Below are 13,164 nucleotides of genomic sequence, written 5' to 3'. Positions count from 1 at the left end.
GGCCTGACATAGTATGCCAGGGTGTGGCCTGTAGCTTCTTGGCTGGCCCCAAGAGACTGGCAGAGCCACTGTACCCTGCCCTGGGGACTGAGGCTTATCTGAGGCAGAGTGGGGTCCTGTCCTTCTGGCCTTGGCAGGCTCACTGCTGACCAGGCACTGAGGTGTGAGGTGCTGAGGCTGGAGGTCTCCATTATGCTTTGTGAGAGCTCAGCTCTCCTCAGAGAGGCTGGAGGGAAGGTCCCTGGCTTGAGGAGCTTAGTCTGCCCAGCAAGGCCAGTGTCCAAGGGTACAGGGCAGGTCCAGGCCATGGAGGGTTCACAGGCCACGTGGGCTGCCTGTGGGAGCAGCAAGGTCTCGGGGGGGGGGATGCAGGCTTGGAGCAGAGCAGGCAGAGCAAGATGCTGAGGGTCAGCTCCCTGGGACAAGGGGCAGCAGCTGCCCTGCGCGGCCTGGGCTCTGGGCATCTGAGCAGGGCTGCCTGCCAGGGGTTCCCTCCTGGGCCTCCCTTGCTGGGCCATTTGGTAAAGCGGTTTCCCCAGTGTCAGGACTGGGGCCAAGGGACAGGGCTTCGCATGGCCAGTGCAGGGCTGGGTTCTGCCTTGTAGCCCCCATGCTCCACCCCTCCCTGCCCAGGCTGCCCCTTCCTCCCACTGCCCACAGCCCCCCAAATCTGAGTCTCCACCCCGTTCCTCCCCTTCCTCCTGCCTGATTATCCCTGGTCACCCTTCCCTGTCCTGCCAGGGTTTGACCTGATGGTGGCCTTTGGCCTGGTGTGGAAGGAGTATGCCTCCATTCGAGGTGTGGCCATGGAGCCCTCCACCTGGGGTCCGACCCCAACCTTCACACTCTTCAAGGATGCTCAGCTGACACGGCGGGCCAGGTGCGAGAGGCGGGGGGCTGCAGGTGGGCTGTGTGGGACCAGGGGACAGAGGTGGATGGGGGAGGAGCCCGGTGCGGCCCCTGTGACTCCTCAGGCCCAGGAGCCCTGGACATCACTCAACAAATCTCAGCCTGGCCTCCGCCTCATGCTCTGGAGATTCTCGTTTTACAGACACCTGAACCCTCAGACTTAGGACATGGCCGCCCATGGGGCACTTCTGCAGTTGTACCCCGGTCTTTCTCCTGCATGTCCCAGGGTCACTCGTGCCAGAGTGCTGCGTGGTTGCAGGTCTGCTGACCAGCTGTGCTTTTGCTGTCTGTGGTCACGGGGCGACTCAGCCCCTGTCCTCAGCTCATAGTGACAGCTCCGGAGTGGCTGTGAGAGCACTTAGGAACACAGGCCTCTGACAGCCTCCATCCCACTTACTGGACAGTCAGATCACAAAGCCAGCCGACCTGCAGTAGACACAGCTCAGACTCATGGCAAGCACAGGGGCTCGCCCTGCAGACCCCAAAGGACTGAGACGAAGCCACAAAGTGAAAATGAGTCTTGAGGCCTCCTGGGGCCGTGGGGCGTGTGTGGATGGGGCGAGAGCTGGCTCTCCTTGTGCAGTGGAAGGGGAGGTGCCTGGAGACCTCATGTGGCGTCCGTCCCTCTTCTGTGCCTCCAGAACTGGGGGACCAGGGACACTGGCAGAGAGGCTGCTAGCTGGGAAGGGGACACGACAGGCCCCAGAGAACCATCCACACCTCCAGGGAGGGGAGCTGAAGCAGAGGCAGCCAGGGGCCTTCCTGTCACAGGGTTCAGGTTTATGCAAGGCCCTTAGGGTTGATCTGTTCTTTTTTTTAAAAAAGTGATCTAATTAAGTTTTTCTAAATTTAAATTTACATTTACATTGGTGCATAAAAGCTTGCATTGTACTGTGGAGAGTCTCGATCCCTTGCTATAGTACGCACTAGGAAGTGTGTAAATCAGCGTAAACATGCCTGTCTCCTCCAGCACTTACCAATCTTACCGTGAAACCAAAATCCCTTTTTGTCTGTGATGTGGAAGGCGGGTGGTCCCCTACCCTGCTGCAGGAGCACCCCGGAGCCTGCTGCTCCACCTCGCTGGCCTTAGGCCCCAACCAGCCTGTCCCCTCCCTCCCTGCCCTCTGTTCCCAGCGCTGGTCGCTGGTCATCACCACTCTGCTCTCCTCCCAGGAGACCGACCTTTGAACTCTGCTGGGTTTGCTCCCACAGGCCTGTCTCTCTGACCTGGGGAAGGTCCCCTGCTGTCCATGTGGGGGCGCCCCTTCTTCTCCCGGCCCTGTCCTGCTCTGCTGTGGGCGAGTGCCGCATTTTCTCTCCCCTTCCTCCGCTGCCAGCCCTTGGGCTCAGGTCTTGGTCTTGTGCTGTGAAGGCAGAGTCCGCTGCACCTGCCAGCATCACATCCGGGTGCCAAATCTCAGAGTCGCTCAGTCGTCCCCTCTAAGCCTTTGAGGCTCCTCCATCCTATTTCCACGGTGACCGGACCACTTGCCTTCCCACCAGCTGAGCAGGGGCCCTTTCTCCACCCGCACGGTCACTTTCTGCTTCTTGCTAACAGCCTCCTGCGGCGCGTGGCCTCCCTCCCCTCTGTGGCTCTGCCTTGCATTTGCCGGGGGCTCAGTGAGGCTGAGCTCTGCTCCTCTGCGTGCAAGTCCTGAGAAAGGTCTGTGTGGGCTGGGCGGTCTCGCCACGGAGCGTGTCTGGTACCTATGTCAGGCATGGCATTTTCCCGCTGAACCATGACCCCCTTCGATTTCCTTCTGCCCCTCAGCATCTGTCCCCACTGTCCTGTGGCAGTCCTGCTGCCCAGGCTCAGGCCTGGCTGCCATCCTGTGGCCTGGCGGATGCCCAGAGCCCAGGCCGCGCAGGGCATCGTCCCTGTGCCTGTCTCCCTGCTCCTGTCCCTGGCTTTGCTGTGAGGACGTGCAGTGCTCTTTCCCTCAGTTGTCCTGGACGGCTGTTATGGATTAAAAACTGGTGTAACTTAACACTAGCAGAATTGAATCAGCATGGTGCTGAGCGTAGATGTTCCACCTGAGGAAAGCTGCCAGCGTAGAGACGTGGAGAAGACAAGCGAAGTGTTGTGGGTTTCTCTAAGCGTTGCTGTTTGAACCATTGGTTCTCCTGGAGGAGCTCATCATGACTAGGCTCCCCAGTGTGAGTTTGACCATTGTCATACGAGGAGCTTGGGGCCTATGTGTCGCTGAGGATGGCTGTGGTGCTTTTCAGGGCAGCCCTGGTCTTTGTTGTGAGTGTGATTTCTTGGCTCCAGTGTAGAACCCTCAGCCTACCAGCACAGCTCCTTCACCCCACTGGCATAGACTTTGGAGCTTCTACCGCTGACCTTTGGGCCTTCCCAGGACACCCGTAAAACAAACTGGCATGAGTCCTTCTTGTGAGCTCTAGACCTCCAGGTGGACTCCTGGGAGGCATTGTCATGGGCTCTAGGTTTTCACCTGGACTCATGCAAGACATTGTTGTGGGATCCAGGCCCTTGGCTGGATATTCTGTGTCTTTGGTGTTGTGGACAGATTTCCTGTACTTTCTTGTGTTTAACTGTGTGTGACCATCATAATATAAATTTTGTGTCCTGATTCTAATTCTTCTCCTCACAACCTCTGACTACAACAGTGACTGACCCTTCCCAGGGCCTACAGTGTGAGTGGTGCTTCGCATTTGTCTGTTGGCTGGCATACAGTAACCATACACTGTGATGGTCACTGTGAAGGGGACCCTGGCTAACCATAGGGGGGCCCAGAAGGCTCTCTGAGGAGGCAGAGAGTAAGAGCCATGGGGAAAGGGAGATCAGTAGGCAGGAAGAGCATATACCAAGGCCCTGGGGTCAATGTGCTTAAAGAATTGCAGGCATGTACCTGAGCTGGGGTTTTCTGGATCTTTGTTTTTATCCTAAAAGCAAATGCAGGCCAAAGAGGAAGCTGCAGTCCAAGGGGAACAACTTGGCTGGGTGGCCCCAGGGGCCAATTCCTGCCCCTCCCTACCCCTTGGTGAACCTAGATCAGCAGGGCAAGGATCTTCACACCTCCTCTGGTATCAGACATGCATGGATGGTGAAGCAGCTCCTCAGGGCAGAGCTGTGTCGGCTTGGGCTGCTGATCCCAGGGTGACCAGGGACCCCCGGGGGTGTCCTCATCCAGCACCTTTCCATCCACACAGAGGCCTTTGCGGTCCTGCCCTTGGGTTAGAGGTCCCCCAGCACTTCTTGCTGAAGCCAGTGCTGGGGGGAGTGGCTGTGCCTTACATCTCTGATGTTACTCCTGGAGAAACTGAGGCACAGAGACTGCAGCTTGGCCTCAAAATCCTGTGCTCTGTAGCACCCAGTCCCTGCTCAGGAGAGGACAGCCTGTGCCCTTCTAGCAGCTGGGGATGCCCCACGGCCAAGGCTGTGGCCGGCCTGTGTGCGGGGCGCAGGGCTCCCTCCCGCCCCAGGCCCCGTTGCTCACACCCTCCCCCGGCCCACAGCGACGTCCACCCAGCTGCGCTGCCGGCAGAACACACCATCGTCTTCCTTCTGCGCCTGATCCCGGAGACACCCCGTGAGGCCTTCGCGCTGTGGCAGATCACAGCCGAGGACTTCCAGCCTGTCCTTGGGGTTCTCCTGGATGGTATGTAGCCCAGGGTCACCCTTGGTGGCAGGGAGGGAGGGGGCCAGGGTCACCCTATCCCGCACATGGTGTGGGAGTCAGGCTCTGACGGTGCGGGGTCGCCAGTGTAGGCACCGTGCTGTGCGGGCATCCGGCAGGGACCATGGAGGGTGTGGGGAGGCGCTGCACCCTCAGGGTGGCCCCTGGACCTGGTGGGAGCCCTGGCCGGGCCTGTACCGTCCACGCTCTGTCTGTCCCTTTTCTCGGGCTCTGGAACCGCTCTCACCTGCTCTTGTCCCCCCTGGCAGCTGGCAGGAAGTCACTGACTTACTTCCACCACAACCCCAGGGCAGCCCTGCAGGAGGTCACCTTTGACCTGCAGGAGATGAAGAAGATTTTCTTCGGGAGCTTCCACAAGGTCAGCCGTCCGCCTGAGCCCGTGGGCCCTGCGCTGTGCCGTCCCCTCGTACACAGTGTCCTCCTCTGCTGCACCAGATCCCAGCCCTGAGCCCCCTTTGCCCCAGCTATTCCACTATACGTGGGCCAATCCAGCCTCTCTGTGGGGGAGGCACCTGTGGCAGGCATCACTGAGAAGCCGAGGCCAGCACCGTGTCCCCAGGACCCAGAGATGAGGCGAAGAGCAGGATCGCAGCCCCACCCCAGGTGTGGGCCCATGGCCCGCGTGTTTGGGTCCAGACCCAGCAGCCAGGACAGTGCCAACTATGGCTGGGGCAGCAGGGGACCCCTGTGGTATCCTGGCAGGTACACGTGGCAGTGGGCCGCTCCAAGGTCCGGCTCTACGTGGACTGCCGGAAGGTGGCTGAGAGGCCCATTGGAGAGGCTGGCAGCTCACCTGTCTCTGGCTTTGTCACCCTGGGGCGACTGGCCAAGGCCCAGGGGCCCCGGAGCAGCTCGGCCGCAGTGAGTCTAGGTCTTGTCCTGCAGGGTGTGTGGGTCTGTCCCATGGCCTGCGTGGGGCTGACCTGCTCCCCGTGTCAGTTCCAGCTCCAGGTGCTGCAGATCATGTGTGGCGACACGTGGGCAGATGAGGACAGGTGCTGCGAGCTCCCCGCCTCTGTGAGTGCTGCAAGGCCAGGAAGGGGTGCAGTCAGCAGAGCTGGAACTCCAGGGCTGCTGGGACCCAGAGGCCAGTGCTGGGTCCTTGCCGGGTCCTCGAGTGCCAGCGTTGGTTCTGGCCATGGGTGCCTGGGAGGGAGTAAGGGGGCACTCTCATCCTGCCTGGGGCTCCCAGGGCTGCTTATGCACACAGGGCATAGCGCCCATGCCAGGTGTGGGTCGGTTTCCCTGGAGCCAGCATCCTCTCTGTATGGAGCCCTGGTCAGAAGGACCAGGGGATGGTCCCCGCAATGCAAGGTCTTCTTTCTCCTAGAGAGACAAAGAGACATGCTCAGTCTTCTCTTCTGCCTGTCCCTGTTCCTCTGACACCCGCGGGCCTCCAGGGCCCCAAGGCCCTCCGGTGAGTCCCACAGTTGTCCCCTGGTGGGGTCCAGCTGGCCTATGGCTGCCATGGCAACATAAGGCAGCCCTCTAGCAGGAGCCCAGGCCTAGCCCTCCCTGGGCCCACTGCATGGAAGACACCTGTGTGTCTGCTCCCTTCTGTGTCCCCACCAGCAATCAAGCCAGGCCCGTCCTCCCTACCAGACCTCCCTCTCCCAGCCAGGGTCCTACCTTCAAGGCAGGCACCCCTCTCCCTGCCTGGTGTGGAACCTGCATTTTCCATGAGTCCCTGACAGGATGGGGCCTCCAGGACTGTGTTACACAGCCTGGCCGGAGAAGCAGCCCTGCCCATGACTTGTGCTGGGTGCTTCCGATGGCTGTGTAGCCACGGGCCCTTCCTGCCAGGCTCTCCAGTTCCTAGGGCCTGGTGAGAGGTGGGACCCAAGATGCTCAGACTGGCCTGCCATGGGCACCTGTGCCACCTAGCCAAGTTCCCCAAGGGCCCCTCTGTCAGGGTGCTCCCTGAGTGGGTGTCCCTAGGTCTCCCCATACAGCATGCCAGGGACTAAACCAGATCTGCCTGAGTCTAGCATATGCCAGCTGGAGGGAAAAGGAGCCTGAGTGTCCCCTCCTTTGGAAGTCCCTTCCCCAGCCACAGGGACAGAGGCCAGGGCTGGGCAAGGCTAGAGGGTAGGGGAGCCTTGGGGGAGCTGAGGGTTAGGGCGGGTTTGGGGCTCAGTCCTGCATGTGCCTTCCCAGGGCCTCCCAGGGAGCAGCGGTGTCCCAGGACGGCAGGGCCTCCCAGGGCCTAAGGTGAGTTGGCTGCCAGTGAGGGTGGAAGGGCGCCCTAGACTCCAGGGAAATTGGGGATTGTCAGGGCTCTCCCTCACCACGGGATGCTGGCCCTTCGCCTGGTGTTCAGAGGATGCCCCCTCCCACCACCCTGCCCTGTGCAGGGTCTTCCCCACAGGCTGAGTGGGACGAGGCTGGGGGAGCTGAGTCACTGCCCAGTGGTAGCCCGGGCTGCCTGCTCTAAAGCCACGTGTTCCTCCACTCTGGACACGTGCTGAGGAGGCCAAGCTCACAGAGCAGCTTCACCCAGGCTGAACGTCCACACATGGGGCCGGGCATGCCTGGGACCCAGGCCTAGCTCTGCAGAGAGGGAAGTCTGTGTCCTCAGCAATGACAGAAACACCTCACTAAGTGACGATGCTGCCTGGGCCACGTGTCCTGAAGCGGCCCAGAGGCTGCAGAGCCACCGGTTGTCAGGTGCAGTGGGGCTGCCAGCTAGTCTGCTTCCGGGCGGGGCGTGCATGTGGTTCCCCTGCTGCAGGTGGCCCCTGCGCACGGTGCCGAGCTGGCCCTTCAGAGGGGACACACAGCACTGTCAGCCACTGCCACCCTTGCACCTTGTGAGCTCTGGGTCCTCCGACCCTGCCCTGTGGTGGCTCCTGCTGCGTGGGATCGCTGTTCTCAGGGAAGGGTGCGCCACACCCGCCATTTGGTGTCCTGGTCCTCCGTGCAGACCTCGCTGCACTGTCCTCTGGGGCTCGAGAGTCGTGCAGCAGCTTTGAGAGGCCTTCCGCATTCTGGGGCGGGAAGTTCTCTCCCAGGCCTCGCAGGGCCTCGCCCTCGTACCTGAGGAAGGGGAGGGCAGGCAGCAGCTCTTCCCAGATACCCCACGGCCCCACTGGGCTGCTGAGGAGCTGGCTGTCTTCACCGTGTCCCTCTTTCCCTTGTGTGCTCTGTCCTACCACGATGTGTCCATCTCACATGCGAGGACCTCACCCACATCCAGCCTTCTGAACCTGCAGCGTTCATGTGGCTGGGTGCCCTCAACTGCAGATGGAAAATATTTGGGAAAAACGTACAAACCTTTTCTTCCCGACCACTGTGGAGCAGTAATCACTGTGTACTTAGCACACACACTGTGCCAGGAATACGTCACTCAGAGATGATTTAGGCCCATGGGGCGTCTGGCAGGGCTGGGCGACACCATGCCACTTCACACATCACCACCGCACCTTCTCCTGTCTCCTCCTCCTCTGCCCCACACGAGGGCTTGGAACTCACCAGACAGCCGCGGCGCAGATTCCGGCCTGTGCCGGCTGAGCAGCCGTGCCCAGCTCCGCCTGCCGAGCGGAGAGCAGACGTGGAAAGGAAACAGATATATTTTGTCACATGATAGTAAAACCCACTTAGCCTTAATTTATTATGAGATTTAAAGATCAGGAACGGATGTTAAGTAAGATTTAGTGCTCGCGCAACAGTTGTGGACACAGGAAAATGGTTTCCTCTCCGACCGTTTGCTATTAATTTGGCCTGTCCCTGGATGCCCGCTGTTCTCGCAGCCGATGAAAACCAGCTCTATCGCTGGTCCTTCACCCCTCGCCATGCAGCTCGCGGCACACTCTGCCAGCTGGCATCTTATTTGCAGTTGCGTAGCTGCGGAGTTGGGAATGGTGACCGGCGTAATTCAAAAACAATTGGAAGTGTGTCTCCCCAGCTTCACACAATTTAAGCAGTGTTGGTGTCATTGGTTCCTCAGATTCGGATTTCCAGTGAAATCTGAGTGTGGTGTTTTTTGGGGTTCAGCGTTTAAGGGACGCCTTCCTGTTTCTGTGTGATTGGCCTGTAGAGCTCCTGCCCCTCTTCAGGAGCCTGCCCAGCGTCCTGGGGGCAGTGGGTAGCCCTGGCCTCACTTTGACTCTGTCCTTGCTCCTTGGGGGCCCTGGAGGGGCAGCCTGCTCTGTGGATGCAGTCACACCCTGCCCCCCAGGGCGGGCCTGGGGCCACCTCTGAGCTCTGGCTACAGCACCTTGTGGCCTGGGTCCCAGAGCCACACAGCAAGTCAGAGGGCTGGAGGGCTGGCAGTGAATAGGAAGGGGCATGGGGCCAGGGGGGCTTCTTAATCCCCCACTTGTGTCTCTAGGGAGAGCCAGGGCCACCAGGACAGACAGGACCTGAGGGCCCTGGAGGACAGCAGGGGTCACCAGGGACCCAGGGCCGTACAATCCAAGGGCCTGTGGTAGGTGCTGCCTCACCCCCACCCCCACCCCACCCCACCCCTCCTGTCTGCCCTCCCTCGATCTGCTGAGCCCACGTTCCCCTCCAGGGTCCACCAGGAGTCAAAGGCGAGAAGGGAGACCACGGACTCCCAGGCTTGCAGGTAGCGTGGGCTGGGCCACATAAGGGCAGGGCTGCGTGGTACCCCTCCTCCAGGTACGACTATGGGCCCTGTCTGGTCCACACCTGCTGCCTGGCCTTTCTTCCCTTTCAGGGCCACCCTGGCCAGCGAGGTGCTCCTGGGAGAGTTGGCCTCCAGGGACCAAAGGTACTGGCTCTGACCGCAAAGGCACCCATGGGTGGGTGAGAAGTGGGGAGAGAAGGGGGCGTGGCTCTTCCTGCTCTGTCTGCCCTAAGCACCTGCATCCTGGTAGGAGGGAGGGAGCCCCAACTGGCACCAGGCCAGGTGCCATCACTGCCTGGGGTTGGGTGAGGGCAGCAGCTCAGGGCCTGTGGCTTGCAGAGCCTGGGGCAGGTGTGTGGCCGCCTTCTCTGTGAGCGTGCCCAGCATGTCCTTCTCTTACCAGGGAATGAGAGGACTGGAGGGGCCCGCAGGCCTGCCTGGACCCCCTGGCCCCAGGGTAGGCACTGATTCTCCTGTGCCCTCGCCGGCATCCCTGAGGCTCCTTGGGGCTGGGCAGCCATCCAGGGAAGAAGGGACTGATGCTGCCTGCCGTGTCCAGCCATCCCTGGAAATGACCTGGAGGAGGCTTTGTGCCTGCTGGAAGCGTCTCCAGGGCTCTATGTCTGGGCCTGGAGCATAATCCTGTGGAGATGCAGCACTCACACGGCCTCGACGACACTCCTGTACCCCAACTTTGTGGGGCAGCAGTATAGGGCTCCTGCTTGGGCCAGCCTGGTGGGGCCAGGCTGTCTGTGGGGACAGCTCCCTGCTGCCTCCACCTGCTGTGAGATGAGCCCAAGTCTGGCCAGCTGTGCTAGAGGCGGAGGGCTCTGCCCTTGGAAGGGGGTCTCAGGATCGCAGCCAAGGCACAGCTGGCATCTTCAGGTTGTCCTTGGGGGTGGTTATGCCCCCAGGAGCCAGCAACTTGGATACCCAAAAGCTCCAACAGACAGCTGGCTGGGGATGGGAGGTTCTCCCTGGGCCCTGAGCGAGGGTGGTGAGGCTCTGCCCAGGTGAGGAGTATGTGGGGTACACCCTTGGCTCTGGGCAGGGGTACAGGACCTGGACTGGGCTGGGGAGGTTGAGGGCAGCTAAAGTTGAGCTCAGGGCTCTGGCCTCAGTTGAGCAGCAGGACCCAGGCTACTCAGGAACCAGAACCACAGGGGCAGACTCGCCAAGGCCCCAGCTGAGCCCAGGCTACCATTTTCTGCAGGGGTTCCAGGGCTTGGCAGGAGCCAGGGGCACCAATGGGGAGCGAGGGCCACCCGGGGCTGTGGGACCCACGGTAAGTCCCCTCTCTAACCAGCCAGCCAAGGGTACAGCAACCTGCTGTGTCCAGGCTGACTTCCTGCTCCCACCATTCCTGCAAGTTGGGGGTCTCCAGCAACTTCGCAGGTCCCAAGGTCCAGTCCCTGCTGCAGGACATCAAGCCTGATTTGCCTGCTCTGGGGTGCAGCAAGGGGCTCATGCTCGTAGGATCTGAGAATCCAGGCCTGGGCTTTGGCCTCACTGCTGGCTGGGTCCTACTCACCAGCCATGCACCAGAGCTGGGGTTGCCAGTGGGTCCAGTGCCTGGACTCAGGCCCTGTTGCATCTGCCACGGCCTCTGGGTCACTGGGTTTCCTCCTCTGCCTCCTGCTGCAGGGGCTGCCAGGACCCAAAGGAGAGCGAGGCGAGAAGGTGGGTGCAGTTGAGCATCTGGGGCTGTGGCCCAGCTCTGGTGGTCGGGCCTCCCCGGGTGATGCCAGTCACAGGTCCCAAAGCCTTGTCCTCCCTCCAGGGTGAGCCTCAGTCCCTCGCCACCATCTTCCAGCTGGTGAGCCAGGCGTGCGAGTCAGCCATCCAGAGTGAGTGGGGCCCCGCCCACCAGCCCACCATCCTCGTCTGTCGGGCAGGGTCCTGCTCAGGCTGGACTGCCTCTCCTACAGCGCACATGCTCAAGCTGGACTCCTTCCTGCACGAGAAAGCCAGGCCCCCAATGCCCATCATGGCAGAGATGGCAGAGCCAGGCAGGCCTGGGCCCCTAGGGATCCCCAGGCTGCAAAGCAAGGCCTCACTTCCTGGAGACCAGGGATCAGGGTACCATCGCCTGGAGCATCAAGGTCAGGCTGCCTGCTCTTGGGCGGGCCTCCAGGGTGGGGATGGGTGTGTGCGTGTGTGCATGCGACTTTTCTCAGGAATTGGGTGAATCCCACTGTAGCCAGAAAGTGTCTCGGGAGCAGGGAAGGTACAGGGAGCCACAGGGGCCCCACCAGAGGAGCCTGCCCTGCCTGCCCCCTGGGCCAGCTGAGGCCTAGAGGCCTGGCGTGCTGCTGTCCTGAGCTCTTAGCCCTGCTGAGGTCCAGGCCTGCTACCCCTCTGGTCAGAGCAGGGTCCCAGGAAAGCAAAGCTGTGGCTGCCGCCCCTCTGGTCTTGGCACATCCCCTCTCCTCTCAGGCAAGCCTGTAGCCGTCAGCCAGCCAGGAAGCCCTGGGCTGCGGGGAAGTTGGGCCCCAGGATCCCCGGAGGTGACAGGTGAGTCTGTCATAGCACCCACCGAGGGTCACACACATTCAGGAAGGAGGAGTGACCAGGTGGGGACACACAGAGGGTGCAATGATCACTCCACAGCAGGAAGTGCCTGGCTCCCACAGGAGAGGACCAGGGTGGGGTCCTGAGAGAGGCCAGCAGCAGGGTAGGAGCAGGGCCAACCTGTGAGCCACAGAACGTGAGGAGCAGAGGCGGTGAGGGACCATGGGTCCTTGGGAGCTGGCGATGGGAAGGAAGGCCTTGACCAGGCTTAGCCCTGCAGGGAGGGTGCAGCCCAGGGGCACCCCATAGCATAGGGACATCCAGCCCAGGTGTGAGGCAGCTCTGCTGAGGCCTCAGGGGCCTTTCTGGGAGCCTACAATGTCCCGAGGCTAGGAGGTGGGCCCATGGCACCAGGGGACCCTGTACTTCCTCCACAAGGACTGCTGTGTAAACAGTCTCCGGGGACCACTTCCTGGAGAACAGAGGAACAGGGCAGAGGTGGATGCAGGGTGGGGGGGGCAGAGCTTCATCCTGTCCAGTTCTGAGCCAGAGGGTGCTGAGGAGAAGACGTGGCCAGCACAGCCACAGAGAAGGCCGAGGAGGGAAAGTGTGTGGATAAGGCGGGTGGCCCACCCTCGTAGGTGGGGGACACTGCCTGCAGGAGCCCAGGGTGGGCAGCAGGCCAACCAGAGATGAGCAGGCCATGCCATGCCTGCGCTGGGACCTCAGCTCTCAGAAAGCCTGAGTCGACGGTGCAGGCGGCATCCTCAGCTGGCATCCAGCTTCTCGGACCCCCTAGTTTCACCTGCCCCTCTCTCCCAACAGGATGTCCCCCATGCTGCCCCAAGTGACCCTGCGCCTTCTGCCCGCACCTCCCCCGGCTCTGTCTGGACTGGGAAGGAGCATGTCCTGCAGAACCAAGAACAAGTCCCCAGGAGGACAGCGGTGGGGGGGGGGGGACGACACAAGGGGTAAAGCATACACCGAACTCTGTACTCAGCAGCATTACCAAGTCAAATAAACTGAGATGGCTCATCAGACAGTGCCGTTGGTGCCACTGCGGGCGGGGTCTTCACACCTGCTCAGTGTCACTTTCAGCTCACACACGACACCGTCTGGGTTTTTAGCTCCTTCCTCAGAGCCCAACTGAATTCTATGCCACCCCTCACCAGGGACAGCTGGTGGCTCACCTGCTTACCCTGTCACCAGCACCCACCAGCATGCTGTCAGCCCTGTCACCAGCACGCTGGCCAGCACACCAGCCAATGTCCTCCACCCTCCAGGTTCCTGTCCCACCAGGGCTACAGTCCAGGCTTCCTTCTTGTCAACCCCAGAATGCAACAGCTTCCTGCCATGCCCATCCCAGGGCCTTTGCACACACGGTGCCTTCTACCACGCTCCTCCCCAGGTGCTCATGGTTACCAACAGTATCCCTACCGTACAGCAGTGCCCCCACCCTGCCCCAGCGTCCCTTTGCATCTGGGTGTGTGCAGG

General features: G+C 61.3%; 1 protein-coding gene across 1 annotated transcript in view; it reads left to right on the top strand.

Moving 5' to 3' along the window:
• The window catches only part of Col20a1 (collagen type XX alpha 1 chain), a 30,419-nt gene extending 17,721 nt beyond the window's left edge, over positions 1 to 12,698 (top strand). Inside the window, exons 21-37 of the mRNA XM_013144623.3 lie at positions 742 to 880; positions 4,390 to 4,532; positions 4,820 to 4,929; positions 5,274 to 5,432; positions 5,511 to 5,588; positions 5,902 to 5,988; positions 6,729 to 6,782; positions 8,902 to 8,997; positions 9,085 to 9,138; positions 9,250 to 9,303; positions 9,563 to 9,616; positions 10,373 to 10,444; positions 10,804 to 10,839; positions 10,940 to 11,006; positions 11,088 to 11,261; positions 11,596 to 11,673; positions 12,496 to 12,698. Coding sequence (XP_013000077.1) covers positions 742 to 880; positions 4,390 to 4,532; positions 4,820 to 4,929; positions 5,274 to 5,432; positions 5,511 to 5,588; positions 5,902 to 5,988; positions 6,729 to 6,782; positions 8,902 to 8,997; positions 9,085 to 9,138; positions 9,250 to 9,303; positions 9,563 to 9,616; positions 10,373 to 10,444; positions 10,804 to 10,839; positions 10,940 to 11,006; positions 11,088 to 11,261; positions 11,596 to 11,673; positions 12,496 to 12,521 — 1,481 coding nt within the window. The 3' untranslated portion in view covers positions 12,522 to 12,698. The remainder of the gene's footprint in view (positions 1 to 741; positions 881 to 4,389; positions 4,533 to 4,819; positions 4,930 to 5,273; positions 5,433 to 5,510; positions 5,589 to 5,901; positions 5,989 to 6,728; positions 6,783 to 8,901; positions 8,998 to 9,084; positions 9,139 to 9,249; positions 9,304 to 9,562; positions 9,617 to 10,372; positions 10,445 to 10,803; positions 10,840 to 10,939; positions 11,007 to 11,087; positions 11,262 to 11,595; positions 11,674 to 12,495) is intronic.
• Positions 12,699 to 13,164: the final 466 nt, after the last annotated feature.

The sequence above is a fragment of the Cavia porcellus genome, unplaced genomic scaffold (assembly GCF_034190915.1).
Source record: "Cavia porcellus strain 051 isolate PalLab524CR breed Dunkin Hartley unplaced genomic scaffold, mCavPor4.1 scaffold_5, whole genome shotgun sequence".
Lineage (NCBI taxonomy): Eukaryota > Metazoa > Chordata > Mammalia > Rodentia > Caviidae > Cavia > Cavia porcellus.
This window is presented reverse-complemented; position numbering and strand designations above follow the sequence as displayed.